The 13967-nt window shown below is 47.0% G+C and overlaps 1 protein-coding gene across 11 annotated transcripts in view; it reads left to right on the top strand.

Annotated features, from left to right (window-relative positions):
• Window positions 1–12163, top strand: part of GAPVD1 (GTPase activating protein and VPS9 domains 1) — a 73820-nt gene extending 61657 nt beyond the window's left edge. For 10 of the 11 annotated variants that reach the window (XM_037494793.2, XM_037494792.2, XM_037494797.2 and 7 more), the window contains 7 exons: window positions 1038–1147; window positions 1454–1613; window positions 2504–2691; window positions 3174–3387; window positions 4683–4755; window positions 5663–5860; window positions 6792–12161. In XM_037494793.2, the coding sequence (XP_037350690.1) occupies window positions 1038–1147; window positions 1454–1613; window positions 2504–2691; window positions 3174–3387; window positions 4683–4755; window positions 5663–5860; window positions 6792–6932 (1084 nt within the window). In that variant the 3' untranslated portion in view covers window positions 6933–12161. Of the gene's footprint in view, window positions 1–1037; window positions 1148–1453; window positions 1614–2503; window positions 2692–3173; window positions 3388–4682; window positions 4756–5662; window positions 5861–6791 lie in introns of all 11 variants that reach the window. The other variant, XM_037494796.2, reaches the window with a different exon arrangement.
• The last annotated feature ends 1804 nt before the right edge of the window (window positions 12164–13967 follow it).

The raw sequence follows: 13967 nt of genomic DNA, 5'->3' as shown, positions 1-13967 counted from the left end.
AAATTGCATATTATTTTATTTGTAAATACTATAAAGCTTTATGATTTTTTTTTCTACAGTAAAATTGGAGGGAGTAGCAGACAGTTACTTTCCAGCCATGATTTTACCACTGTAAATATTTTATAAGTGTTGTTGCAAAGTGGGTGAACATTACGTTTGATCAGCTTGACTTGCAAATTACACATTTCATAGGGCAAGAACCAGTCGGGAAAGATTCAGAGCCAGTCGGTGAGGTGGACAAATATAAGCCCTGCAGAGAAGGAGCCCCGGGGCCTGTTCTCTGAGGTGCTGCAGTTCCTTTCTTTGAATAGTAGATTTGAAGTTCTGGCCCTACAAGACCAGAAAGGGCGGCAGGCACCAGCGTGTAAAGGAATCCTGATGGCCTCTCAGCACAGGAGCTGCTTGTGGGGGAGGCCTTGAGCACTCGGTCTCAACTCGGGCACAGCTTGCCCCCCTGGCCTTCCTCTCATGCCAGCAGAGAGCCCGACACGTGATGGGAAGGAAAAGGAGTGGTGATTAGAGTGATTCTGGTGACTTGGCAGAGGAGTCCTTGCCCAGAGCAGTTTCACAGCTTTACTCCTTGGGTAACTAGAAAGCCTGTTCTGTTACGTAAGGTGTAAGTCAAGAATTGTTTTGGGGCCTCCCCAAAACACTCAGCCGGTTGAGTGCAGCGCTTTGAAGCTGTCTGCAGCTTCTGCAGCATGGGTTCGATCCCGGCCGGCCAGGGAGAAACCCACATGGCACAGCAGACCTCTCCTGTCTCACGCCAACTGCTCCCCTCAGCAGTGCTTTCAGTCTGTCTGTCTGTTGTGCTCCCAGCTCGGTCTCTGGTGAATTCTCTCACCCTCCTGCACCTCTGGCCTGTACCCCAGCTCTTGTATAAATAAATAAATCTTTAAAAAAAAAAAAAGAATTATTTTGGTACACCACTTGAGATGTTTGAGTCCTGAGGTAGCGTGCTAGTTTACATAGTAAATGTTCACAACATCTGACCTGTCTGGATAAAGAAATTAATGCATTTTTAACTTACTCCTCAGAGATGCAAAAAAGAAACTGAGGCTTGCTCTTTGCTCTGCGGATTCTGTTGCTTTCCCAGTGCTAACCCATTCAACAAGGAATGGTTTACCCGACCACACAGACCCAGAAGGTGAGTGGCTACATGATTGTTTTTTCCCTATATTTACAGGTTGAACCATATGAAATTACCAGTATTCAGCCGTATCTCAGGTCTATGGCGATTCCTATGGTCAGATAGTACATTCATATGAGTGTCACTGCCAGGGCCTTGGTGACGGATGGTCCACTCACATGCTGCCTGAATGGGGGTGGCCACACAGCTGGCTCCACTGACACGCATGCAGAATAGACAGGCAAGGGCTGAGGGACATGTCGAGCTTATGTGAGCCCATAGAAACTGGCAGTAATAAAGGGATTCTTGTTTTTGTTTGTTTAGACAATGAAATTGTATGCTTCTTAAAAGTTCAAATAGCTGAAGCGATTAATTTACAAGATAAGAATCTAATGGCTCAGCTTCAAGAAACAATGCGTTGCGTGTGCCGCTTCGATAATAGGACTTGTAGGAAACTGCTGGCGTCCATCGCCGAGGATTACAGGTAACGGGCCCCGCCTGCTCTGCGCGGACACTTCTCAGCAGTCAGGGTTTGCTTCTTGGTTCTTTCAGAAATGAATCTAGACTTACTGCAAAGCGTTCCTCTGGGTTTACCTGGAAGTAAACTGCTGGGGGACATCTGGATACTTCTCCTGGAAATACATTCATAAATGGGCCTCTCTGCTAGTAGTAGCAGGGAGTGCATTTTCTTGAGCTTTGCCAAATAGCAGCTTCAGCACAGCGGTGTGCCCATGCTGCGAGACCGGGATAGCTGGGGTAGCATTTTCCTGTTCTTAGTGGTGTCGGGAACACTGCTTCCTGAAAGCGGGAGTGGGCCTAGGGATTGCTTCACATTACCCTCTGCCAGCCGCTTGCTGACACTGTGGAGAAAAATGTAACTGAGATGCTTGCAAGTGAGGAGATCTTGAGGCCCAGGGAGTGGGGGTGCTGATGACTGTGGCGCTCAGGCTAAGCAGCTAAGCGGTGGTATGTTAATGACCTAGTGGTGTGTTAACCTAAACTTGGTTGTTATTTTAGTCTTCTGTAGCAGTCAACTTCCTGTTAAGTGTCTGGGGCGGCCCAGCAGCATGGGGGCCTGCTCCGTCACAAGGTAGACCAGAGATGTGGAGGGGCTGGGAGACTTGCAGCGAGTCTGGGCGCTAATTGTTCAGCCCAGTAGAGGGTGTTCTTCGTAGAGGCCCAGAGTGGTTCTGCTTTGAGGTGGCCCCAGAATTAGTGTTCAGGATGGTTATTTGCAGCCAGACATACTAATCTGTAAAACCAGAGTTTTTCAGCATGAGGTACTTTTCTTTTGAAAGAAAAAGTAAGATTCTTGGTGTCTATAGACAGCGTGCACCGTGTATATGGCTGTCCTGCAAAGATTTTTCCTTTTAGGAAGAGGGCCCCCTATATCGCTTACCTCACGCGTTGCCGGCAAGGACTGCAGACCACGCAGGCGCACCTGGAAAGGCTGCTGCAGAGGGTGCTGCGGGACAAGGAGGTGGCTAATCGGTACTTCACCACCGTCTGCGTGAGGCTGCTGCTGGAGAGCAAGGAGAAGAAGATCAGGGAGTTCATTCAAGGTGACTAGTACTAGAGATGCAGCAGCTCCTCGGTCACCTTTGTAGGAAGATGTGGACATAGGATGTACTAGCTTTGAGTACCTGCCTGCCTGGAGCAGTTCCCCCAGTGCTCAGCTACTTTATGGGTTCTTAACCATTAAACCTTAACGTCAAACCAATACGTTTTATTTGTGTTCTAGCTTGACTATCTACAATTTATAAAAATTGAGTAAAGGTTTTCAATCCACTCAATATATCGCATTTTTAAAAACACTATCATTTTACAACAGAGCCCTTGCTCTTGAACTTTTATATATTTCTTGCCTTTTTCCTGATGTTGATGATTTGGCTGTACATTCTCCTAAAATAAACCACACCAGACAGACACTATTGGCTCTGAGAGCATAGTATCTGCATAGCTTGTGGAAAAAGTGATTGCTGTAATTTCCTTTTAAAAATTACGCAGATAGTGTACTTTAAAAGTTACTCTTTTTGCATTGTAGACTTTCAGAAACTCACAGCGGCTGATGATAAAACTGCTCAGGTGGAAGACTTCCTGCAGTTCCTCTATGGGGCGATGGCCCAGGATGTCATCTGGCAAAACGCCAGCGAGGAGCAGCTGCAGGACGCCCAGCTGGCTATTGAACGGAGTGTGATGAATCGGATTTTCAAGCTTGCCTTCTACCCTAATCAGGACGGGGACATTCTTCGCGACCAGTGAGTGCGTCTGTGCTTAGTGCCTGTGTTGGACCGTGGAGGGATCCCTCAGCTGGCCCCATATATTAGACAAGCTTTACATGAGACTTGGGGTCTGCTAGTTAAGGAAAGTCAGCCGCTCCCAGTTTTTACCCTTTGGCGTTTGCAGGACATGCCGAGTCGGCCTGGGGGGTGAGTTGTTACGGCCTTTTAGGAAGGCACTGATGGCTAGCTCTGCCTAGACGCTCTCTTTCTTCCTGCCCTCGCTAAGCCTTCAGATCTTGACGGCATCACTTCCTGGGAGAAGCCTTTCTGACTAGACTCCTGTTAGGACTCTCTTAGGCCTCTGTAGAACAAGCTCACTTTCCTGTCCAGCCTGCCTCTCTCACCTGCTCACAGTGCAGAGCTTTCAGCCCCCAAGCCTCTGCTCCAGGTGGAACCTGTTTTCTCCCCACACCACCAGTTTTTGGCTTCTGGCGTGAGATACTGAGTGGGACCTTCAGACTGTATTTACTGCAGAGAGCCAGCTTGAAGCAGATTGTTTCTATCCTCTCCTCCAGGGGATTGCTGCAGGTTTATCTAGTGGAGCACTGACGGAGTGTTCTGGAAATCCGGAATCTGAGTTTAGCCTCAGCTGCTAATCCCTGGGGACCCTTTGGCAAAGCCTTCACCTTTGCAGGCCTAATTATTTTCATCTGAGATGTGACTTGAGCGGCTGCATCTAAGCATCTCTGATCTTCGGTTTCTGGCTTTTGTGCCTTCTCCTCTCAGCCGGTTCACTAATTAATGTTCAGGGAGCTTCTAGATAAAGGGCTCCTCTCCTTTCTCCCTTGGAAACTGTCCTATCCTGTTCTGAGGAGGAAGGATTTCCCGGCCTCTCCTCTGTTCACTCAGCATGTCCTAAATGTGAGCCTTTTTACGTCTTGCTGTTTATTGTTTTTTAGATTTTATTTTTGCGTAGAAGAACTGGGGTGTAGATCAGAGGTACAGAGAGGAGTTGGGGGTGAGCGGATTCACCAGAAACAGAACGGGGAGCAGAACAGGTGGATCTACTGAAATTCACTGTGAGGGGGAGCAGTGGGCGAGACAGGAGAGGTCTGCTGCGCCATATGTAGGTTATCTCTCTGGCCGGGGATCAAACTCAGATCATTGTGGTGATAACACTGAGACTTAACCCCTAGGCCATTGGGGAGGCCCCACCGTGAGCCTTCCTGACAAGACAAAATACTTAGAGCCGCCAGCTCGTCTCAGCTGTGATCTTTATCTAGCGATAAGTTTGAAATACATGTTTACATGTGTGTTTTGGGGGTTTTCAGGGTTCTTCATGATCATATTCAGAGATTGTCCAAAGTCGTGACTGCAAATCACAGAGCCCTTCAGATACCAGAGGTAAGACAGGTTTATATCGCGTGGGTGGGGGGTATTATTCAAACTGCCAATGGCGTATCACCGTTTTTCAAGAAAACAAAGTTGGTGTTTAAATGACTTATAAACATCAGTTACAGCTACACGTTCTCAAAGGTCCTTCTGAGGATTAAAATTCCCAGCATGGAAAGGATGTCAATAGTGGGGAGGAAGGAGAGCCAGCGAGAGGAGCCCCGCCCGACCCGTCAGAGGCTGGTGGCCTCTGTCCAGCCTGGGTCCGAGGGGCCTGCAGCCAGGTCCTACTAGAGGGAGGGCTGTGGCAGCTCATCAGTGTGTAGCTGTTCCCGAGAGGGCCCTGGCTCTGAGTGTGACCTGAGCATTGTCTTTAGCTACTGACATTAGCTTCCCTACCCATCATACCACTCTTAAAAACTAGAAAAAGTTAGGTATTCGAGCTTTCTGGTTGTTTTATTAAATACTCTACTAATGGAATGTTAATTAGCATACATTTTTAAATTGTCTGATTTTTTAAACATTTCTGGAACTGTGGCAACAATGGTGCAAACTAATTTTTCAATTATTTTCCTTTAAAAGCAGCTTGTTCATGCTTCTGCATGTAGAGAAGTTCCAGCCTAGCTACTTAAGAAATGCAGTTGTTTGAAATTTTATGAATTCTAGATTCTGAGTTACTGTATGCCCCTTGCTCTATTAATGGACATCTTGGTTTTTCTACTTTAAAATACAAAGCAAATTATCTAAAAGTTGCAAAGTTAAGCTTCACTCTTAAGTGAAAGTGGAAGGGATGGGAATGGAGTTTGCTGCGGAAGGGACAGGCAGCAGCCTTCCCCTCCCACCCCTGAAGTGGAGGGGCTGGGGTCACTGCCCTGGTGGCCACTTGGCTGAGGGGCTGCGTGTCCGTGGTCTCACGCAGGTCTATCTTCGGGAGGCGCCGTGGCCGTCTGCACAGTCGGAGATCAGGACGATAAGCGCTTACAAGACCCCGAGGGACAAAGTGCAGTGCATCCTGAGAATGTGCTCCACCATCATGAACCTTCTGAGCCTGGCCAACGAGGACTCCGTCCCGGGGGCAGACGACTTTGTCCCCGTCCTGGTCTTCGTGTTGATAAAGGTGGGCCCCTGCTGCTGTCACTGAAGAGCTTGCTCTGAGCACGCATGGTGCTGGGACCTTGACCTCTTTCCAAGTCTCAAGCCGTGTGGCCCAGAAAGAGAGTGTCTGTGCAGAACTAGGGTTGTAGGAGAAAGGTGGGCGGGTGGGCGGCTCGACGAGCTCCCAGCTTTTAAAGCAGTGCCTGAAGTTCTCGGTGGGGTTCAGTGTGCAGTCACTGAACGAGACAAGGAATGAGTGGGGACAAGTTGTTTTTTTTTTTTTTCTTTGAAAGATTTATTTATTTATTTATACAAGCACTGGGTACAGTCAGAAATGCAGGAGGGTGAGAGGATTCACCAGAGCCAGAGCCGGGAACAGAACAGGCAGAAGGACTGAAATACACTGCTGAGGGGAGCAGCAGCGGGCAGCAGGAGAGGTCTGCGTGCCATGTGGGACCCTCGCTGGCAGCTGGGGATTGAACCGGCGCTGCAGAGGCTGTGGGCAGCTTCGCAACCCAGCGCTCAACCGCTGCGCCACCAGGGGAGGCCCGGGACAAGTTCTTTTCATTGTGCTTTTACCATCTTCTTTCACATTGAATTCTTTATAGTGTTTGTCATTGCCTGCAGCGTTTTCTCCTTTCTCGTGATCTGGAATCCTGAAATGTGGAGTAGTTGAGTCTGCTGGGATTAGTGCAGTGAGGTGAATGACGTGCAAGGATAGTAAACTGTAGACAGTTCAGCGGGGATTAGAACCCAAGTAAAACCTGATTGCCTCTGCAGTACTCTCTTGCTACTCATGGTGGTAACTGGGCTTTAAAGTTATCCAAAGAGAAGTTTGGTATTACTTTCGAAAGGACCGGTATCTCTGACAGGAAAACGTTTGAAGATGTTAGATAATTTTTGCATCGCTACCTGTCTTTTTGATTCACTGTAAGAATATTTCACTTTTCTAGGCAAATCCACCCTGTTTGCTGTCTACTGTTCAGTACATCAGTAGCTTTTATGCCAGCTGTCTGTCCGGAGAGGAGTCCTATTGGTGGATGCAGTTCACGGCAGCCGTGGAATTCATTAAAACTATCGATGACCGAAAGTGACCCAGACCAAGGCCATGGCGCAGACTGTTAGGCGGGCAGACAAGTCTTTGAGGAAATGTACCAGCTGTGTGAAGGCTGAAGATTGTTTTGTATAATACTGTACAGCGTTCAGACATTTTACAACAGATCTTTACTAAACAGATTAATGAGCTAACATGCAGGTTCTCTTTCTTTGGGCTCCTTTCTAAGTTGCATCTTCTGTTATTTTCTTGCCCCCAAGTAGAGAATAGTACTGAAAAAGGGACCACATTTTTCAGGTATTTTGAAATATTAAAAAAACAACACAAAATCTCCTAGAAGATTCCTACATCTCCATCATGGATACACCTTCTTTCCTTTTATTTTAAAGAGGAGTATGTACCTCTTTTAAGATGCTGTCCTATCTTCTGCATCTAATAGAAGGAAAATACCCGTTGCACTGAGGATTACAATAGTGGTGACATTAGTGGCATTATCTATAAATACACTCACCTAAACTGAAAAGCTGAGAAGGAAATGTAAATATAATATATATTTATATTTGATGTAATATGGACATCTTCAGATTCTAATAAACAAGGACTATTGCTGACAGTAGGTTGTGATGTACCCTCTTGTGAAATGGTTTCCTTGACAAAATTTAAGCTGAGCTTAAAGGCAGAAAACAAAAAAATACACAACTATTTATTATTAAAGTGTGACACAGTGTGTTGACTTTCCTAGGTGTGGAGTGTGGTGTCCAGGGCTGCCTGTGATGTGGGGCCCGCAGATCACTAGGTCAACGCAGACATGTCTCATGGTGGACGTCTGAACCTGCAGTAGGAGACAGACTAATCTCCACACGTGGTTACGTAAGAAGGAAGAATAGATAGTTAAATCTTCACTGTGGTCCTCCTCATCTGAAATACTCGGTATCGTGTAGAAACCCCAAGCAGAACTCCTTACAAACTGTTAATTGTAATATATTTTTGATGATGATTCACATTGAATGCACAGACCAGAATTCAGTGAATGTCATTTTTTAAAAAAAACTAATTTGTATTGTCTGCTCTAGTGATACAAGTTTTACTAGTGATAAACTATTTTAATCAACCATACTATTCTTACGGGGGAAAAGTCTATTTTGGCAGGTTTCTGTGCCTTTATTTCTCTCTTCTGAAAAAAACTATGTCTTTCAATATTTTGGGTTTGATTGTATATCGATAATTCATCAGGACTGGGTTTTGGTGTCTGAGCAGCTGGCCAGGGAGGCACCCCAAGGCCTCAAGCACAAGCCTTGTACATAGGTCATCGCTGACTGGTGTCACTTTGTATGTTTCCTAAACATGTTTAGCTGCTTTTATAACAAACTTGGCTCCATCCTTTGCGCCCCTTGTTGCTGGCCGCATTTGCAGGCATTTTTAAGGGAACTGTGATAAATAGCCTTGAGCAGACGAAGACAGGCTGTTCTTCCCTCTCTCCAAGATACCTGTGCTCCACTGTGCCTAAAGAAGCTGGATTTCTTTGTCTCCACCTCTTCTCATTCATTTATTTTAATATACTGTAATCATAAATTACATAGGAGTGTGGCATGTGGTTTCTGCCTTTTAGGGAGAGAGGAAAATTAAACCAGTACTACAGAATGTTCGTTTGAGTGTTAGGTCGAGAAATCTGTGTGTAACTGTCAGACATACCTAGGTACTAGAAGTCAGATATCACAAATACAGTACCAGACAGACATACTGGCTGATGTGAGGTCTAAGACCGAGAGGGAGTCCATCTACTTCCGCATTTGAGTCAATAAATACTAAATCAATAGAAGACTTGGAATAGTTGAAGTTCATTGTTAGGGGATTTAACTTGTAAGTCAAGGAGAGATTTTTTTTTTTCCTCCATGATGGATGGTAAATCTTCCATATCATCACTATGAGAATAAATACGAAGATGTGAACATTGCAGAAGGCTCTTCTCTGTGGTGAAGGTGGTGAGTTTGGGGTACAGGGCTACCTCAGAGGCAGGGCTCTGTGGTGCTTGGGCCACTGGTGAGGGTGAACCCCAGAGATGGAGATGGGTGTGTGGGGTCTTGACTCAGGTTCTGACAGAGAAGCACAGCTCAGCTGTTTAGGGTGCACCTAAGTTTCCTCTGGAAAGCAGATCAAGAGTACGGGATATTCAGCATCAACCACTGGTTTGATTTCACGACAGGGTTTATGATGGTGCTGAGCCCTGGATGTGGCAGTTAGTACCTATCTGCCTGGACGTGGTGGGATGTGTGACAGGTGTAACTTGATTTTCTCTTTCACGAAAGAGGAATAGTTGTTCTTTGAATGTTCTTTGTTCTTATTGCACCCCTCCCAGCACTTACTTCACAGGAAGGGTTAGTGCAAAGGTGCAGAATCACCACAGGAAACATTTGGTGTGTGGAATGTGTAAGGCCAGTGAATATTAAATGGGGAGATAGCGGCTCAGTTCACTGAAATCTTGTAGAATTAACTTAGCTAATAAAAAAAAACAAGTTTGTATTTTGTGTTAATACTCTGCTACTGGGGAGCGTTAAACAGCAATACAGATTAAAGATTGTTTTTCCTTGTAAAATTATTTTTTAAAAAACTCGTTTGGTAGAAAACACTTTGCATTTTAGGTCACATTTCAGCCACAGTATTACTTTCTTCTGATTTTCTTAAAAAACAAAACCTGCATATGAAAACCTTTTTATACAGGTACTAAGTCACTGTAGTAAGAGAATTAGATGTTGTGAGGGTTGGGAATAGATGTCATGCATGGGTTTTCTTTTCCTGTGTCTTGGAAACCTTTATGTACGTGCCACAGACTTCCAGCACGTATGTCCCCGCGGTGAGTAAGCGAGAGAGTGGAGACCCCGCCCCGGGATAGCGAGACCGTGTTTGTGCTGGGGGCCCATAGCTCTGTGTGATGTGATTCCCACCACCTGCCTTGCAGACCCCAGCTTGGGTCAAATAAAGGTCAACCTAAGTGTGTTTAAAGGATGAAGTTTTAAAAATTCCTTCCTCCTGATGTGCCTGGGTGTGACAAGGGAGGGTAGGAACACACTCGCTCCAAATTGTTAGTGGATTGCACAGAAGAGATTGAAATGTGGTGGAATCAGCTCCATGTGTGTGTCCTAGACAGTCTCTTTCTGCCTTTCCGTTCCTTCTTTGTTTCTTTAAGAAATCTGTATTCGCCCCTTTTTTTTTTTTCCTCTCTAGTGAGTTTATCCTGTATGTAATTGCCAAAATTTGGGGGGAGGTGTGCAGGAATCAAAAACAATTCTTCTTGAAACTCAGATGTTTTAGTCAGTAGATGAAAAGGGATGAGACACTTGAGATACTTTGAATGCCAAAATGCTTGAGAACATTGCCAGATTAATAATATAATTTAGAATGTAGGTTACCCAAGAAGTAGGATGCCCAAGAATAGCTTTATTACTCTTGAGGACGCTTGGACGTACTTTCTTGTCAAGGTTGGTGTGGTTGGGCTGTGGAGTCATAATGGGGCTGCCATGTCCCACAGGCCTGCACTCGGCAAAGGTTAAGTTCAAGATAGAGGAGGTCCTCTCCCTTTGGGTAAATGCAGACAGTGTGGGCAGGGCCACGCGCCTTAAGAACTCACCTCTGCTGAGTTGATGCTCTGTCTTGTCTACGTATTCTTGTGTTTCATGTGTATGAAAAAACTTTGTACTGCCTCTCCTCTTGAAACTGAAAAAATCCTTATAAAAGTCTCAGTAATGAGCTTGCACCATCTTGTATATGTACAGGAAACCTGTCCTGTCTTCTGATGTCATTACTAATGTATTCTGTAAAACTGATTAAAAAGGGAGAGCAGTATTTCACTGGGTTTTATGTTTCCAGTCATCTATTTTTGTATTCAGAAGTTTTTCTGAATATGTGTGGGACTTTTCAAATTTTACTGATAATCTCCATGAATTCACACTGGTCTTCATCTGAACATGTATGGGCATTTGTTAAATGCAGCACAGGAAGAACTAGAATGTCCCAGCTGTTAATAACAGGATGGGGAATTTTAACTGTTCAGCACAGTTCCTACCTGACCCCCAGGTTTGGCAGCTGTTCATCAGCCTGGTTCTGGAGCAGAAGTCCTCACCACAGTATCTATTGAAATCTCTATTAATCTTTCAAGTGAGCGGAATTGCCGTCAGGCGGCGCCTGAGTCATGGAAGCAAGTGTGCTCTGCAGGTTGCCTGGCTGGTGTTAAGGTGCTTCCTTCACACTGGTTGCACTTTTAGAAGGAAACATTAGTTTGACCAAGGTCCAGCTTCCGTGCAGTCTGTACAGTATTAAAGTTAATGCTACAACTTTCCTAGAACCGAAAGCGCAATTTTTCTTGCCAAACTGGAATTACCTATGTGCTTTTTGTAACCCACCCAACCCTCTCTCCAAGTACATGGCCGTGTAGCCTTTCCCACCGCATGCTGGCCAGGGAGGGTGCAGCGAGGCCTCCCTCGGTGCTGCCTGGAGAGTGTGTGTCCATCTTGAAAAGTGCATCGGGTCAGAAGCTGCCCTGGGCGGTAAAAGCGTTCTTTACCCAGAGAGGTCAGCGTCCACTGAAGAGCTTGCGCGGAGGGATCCTCTTCTGTCTTCTTTGGGTACCAAAATGCAGAACGTAGACTTCTAAAAGAAAGTCAACCAGTCAATCTGGTAGAAAATATCTTCCGTGTTTCGTGCTAAAATGGAAATGACTCTCAGTCCAAGGGACTGAAGCTGATGGAGATGAGGAATATGAAAACCGTGGTGGTTTTATTTGTTCACCAGGAATTCAACATATTGCTGCCCAAACATTAAATTTTATGCTCCCGTGAAAAGAGTATCCAACGTGATTTTTTAAATAGCACATTTTCATGCTTTCCTTAGCTCTCCTAATTTGTAATTTTGACAAAACGTCTCCACGCAGGGCTGTTGATCCACATATATTGGCTGTGCTGTTTGAGATCAGTAATTCTGGTGGTTCCGGCAAGGATGCTGACCAACAAATTATAATCTCTCGTGGGGGTGGAGCCCCGTAGAGTTCTAGAAACCAGTGCTTAGCAAACTCCCCTGCTGAGAATCACCTGGCACTCTTGTTAGTAAATCAGATCCTTCTTCCTGAGAGGGCCAGGAATCTTTAGGCAAATCCTCCAGGTGACTTATCCCACAGAGGGGTGAGAAGCTCCCCGTGCTGCAGGACATCTGGACCGTGGTGCCCACGTCAGCCATCTGGGATTACCAGCTGCAGGCCCGGGCCGTGCCCCACACCTGTTGAGTCTGTCTGGGGAAGGCAGGGAGCTGCATTCCTAGCCAGCGCCTGACCTGACTGACAGGAACTGCGGGGCTTGGTGCAGAAGGTGCTCCTTCACCCAGCTCTTAAAGGGTTGGCTTCGTTTCCCACAAGGGTAACAGGTGTGAAGAGAAAAGCCCTCTGAAAGGACAAGGACGCTTGCCTGACAGCCAGGATAGCCCTTTTTATTTGCTTATATCCAAGTGTTTCCTTCTCTTATAAGGTCAGGTTATATAAAACAATCTTTTTCCCAAACATCAAGTTGCCAGAGATCTTGGTGTTCTAGTTTCTATATGAAAACTTCTTGTCTGTCTTTCTTGCTCTTTTAGCTCTTAAGATGGCTGCTGCGTTTCTGTCGTGTGTTGCTCCACAGTGTCCTGTAAATAGCAGCGTTGCTCCAGCAGCCCCTGGCCTCAGACTCGATTCTTGCTCCTCAGGGCAACCCTCTCCCATTCTGTCCCCAAGTCCGTACGTGCACCCTTGCTCCCTCATTTCTTTACCTCGCTCTCACCCACCTCTCTTCTCATCACTAACAACCCCATTATCCTCTGTGGCTGTGGTGGTGACAGGTGAGGCAAACTAAGTAAGCCAGCTTGGTAGAGAGGACCCCAGGAGGTGAGAGCCCCAGGAGGTGAGAGCCTCCCGAAGTGACAGGAGTGGGGAGGTGGGAAGGGCCTCCAGCGGTCCTCAGGGCAGAGCCGGCCTCCCTGACTCACTCTCTCACTTCCTTAAAGGCCACGGTTTCAGTTTTGGGTGTAGGTGTGGGCCCTGAGGATGGTTATATGCACCCAGTCCCGAGCTCTTCCTCCTAAGTCAGCCTTTCACCCAGGGGTGTCACTCCAGTGCAGTGGGTGTTTGGGACCCAGACAGGCTGCCGCTGACTCAGGAGGGCTTGAGACTGGCCAGTGGCACAGACTCAGGCCCTACACTTCTTTTTTTTTTTTTCCAAAGATTTATTTATTTTTATTTATACAAACACTGGGACCGAGGTACACTGCTGAGGGGAGCAGCGGGCGGCAGGGGAGGTCTGCGCGCCATGTGGGACCCTCCAGTGGCTGGGGAGCAGCCGGGGATCGAACCGGTGCTGCAGAGGCTGCGGGCAGCTTCGCAACCCCGCGCTCAACCGCTGCGCCACCGGGGAGGCCCCCCACACTTCTTTCTAACCTGGTTTAATGAACCTGCCCCAGGACTGAGAGCTGGAAAGGCCCTCACCTCTGACCTCAGCCAGCAGCGCAGCCGCCCAGAGAGGGAGCGAGAGGGAGCACTGGCCGTTCTGGGAGCATAAACACCCTGCGGGGACTTCACACAAAGAACCGTTTCTGAAGGGCTGCGCAGGAGCTTCAGTTCTGCTCGCTGTGGTCATGAATAATAACGACAGTGAAGCGGTTTCCCAAGCGATCTTTTATGCACTCTGGGTCTGGATGCTTAGTCCCAAGTGCCCCCGGCAGCCGGCCCTTGTATTCCTGCCCTCCCCCGCGTTCCCAGCCTCCAGCCCCAGCCTCCGGAGCGGGTCCTGAAAGGGCCGCAGCTGTCTCCACCGCCCTGGTCACATGGGCCTCCTGGCTGTTTCCAGGCCTTCCTCTCCCCTTTCTCCTGGTGCCCCTAGAATTCAAGTCTGATCAGATTCCTTTACTGCTCAAAGGTTTTTTTTTTCCTTTCTATTTTTACTCCAACTTGCTCTTCCCCCAGTAGCCTTCTGTCCCTGCTCCCCCTCTGGCGCCACAGGACTCACCTTTACCCCAAGGGTCATGGTTGCCCACCCGTAAGCCTTTGCTGTGCTGGACCCGC

Source organism: Talpa occidentalis, unplaced genomic scaffold (genome assembly GCF_014898055.3).
Source record: "Talpa occidentalis isolate TD23 unplaced genomic scaffold, MPIMG_talOcc4v2.1 talOcc4.7, whole genome shotgun sequence".
Taxonomy (NCBI): Eukaryota; Metazoa; Chordata; class Mammalia; order Eulipotyphla; family Talpidae; genus Talpa; species Talpa occidentalis.
Note: the sequence above shows the minus strand (reverse complement) of the source record. Positions and strands in the feature narration are given on the sequence as shown.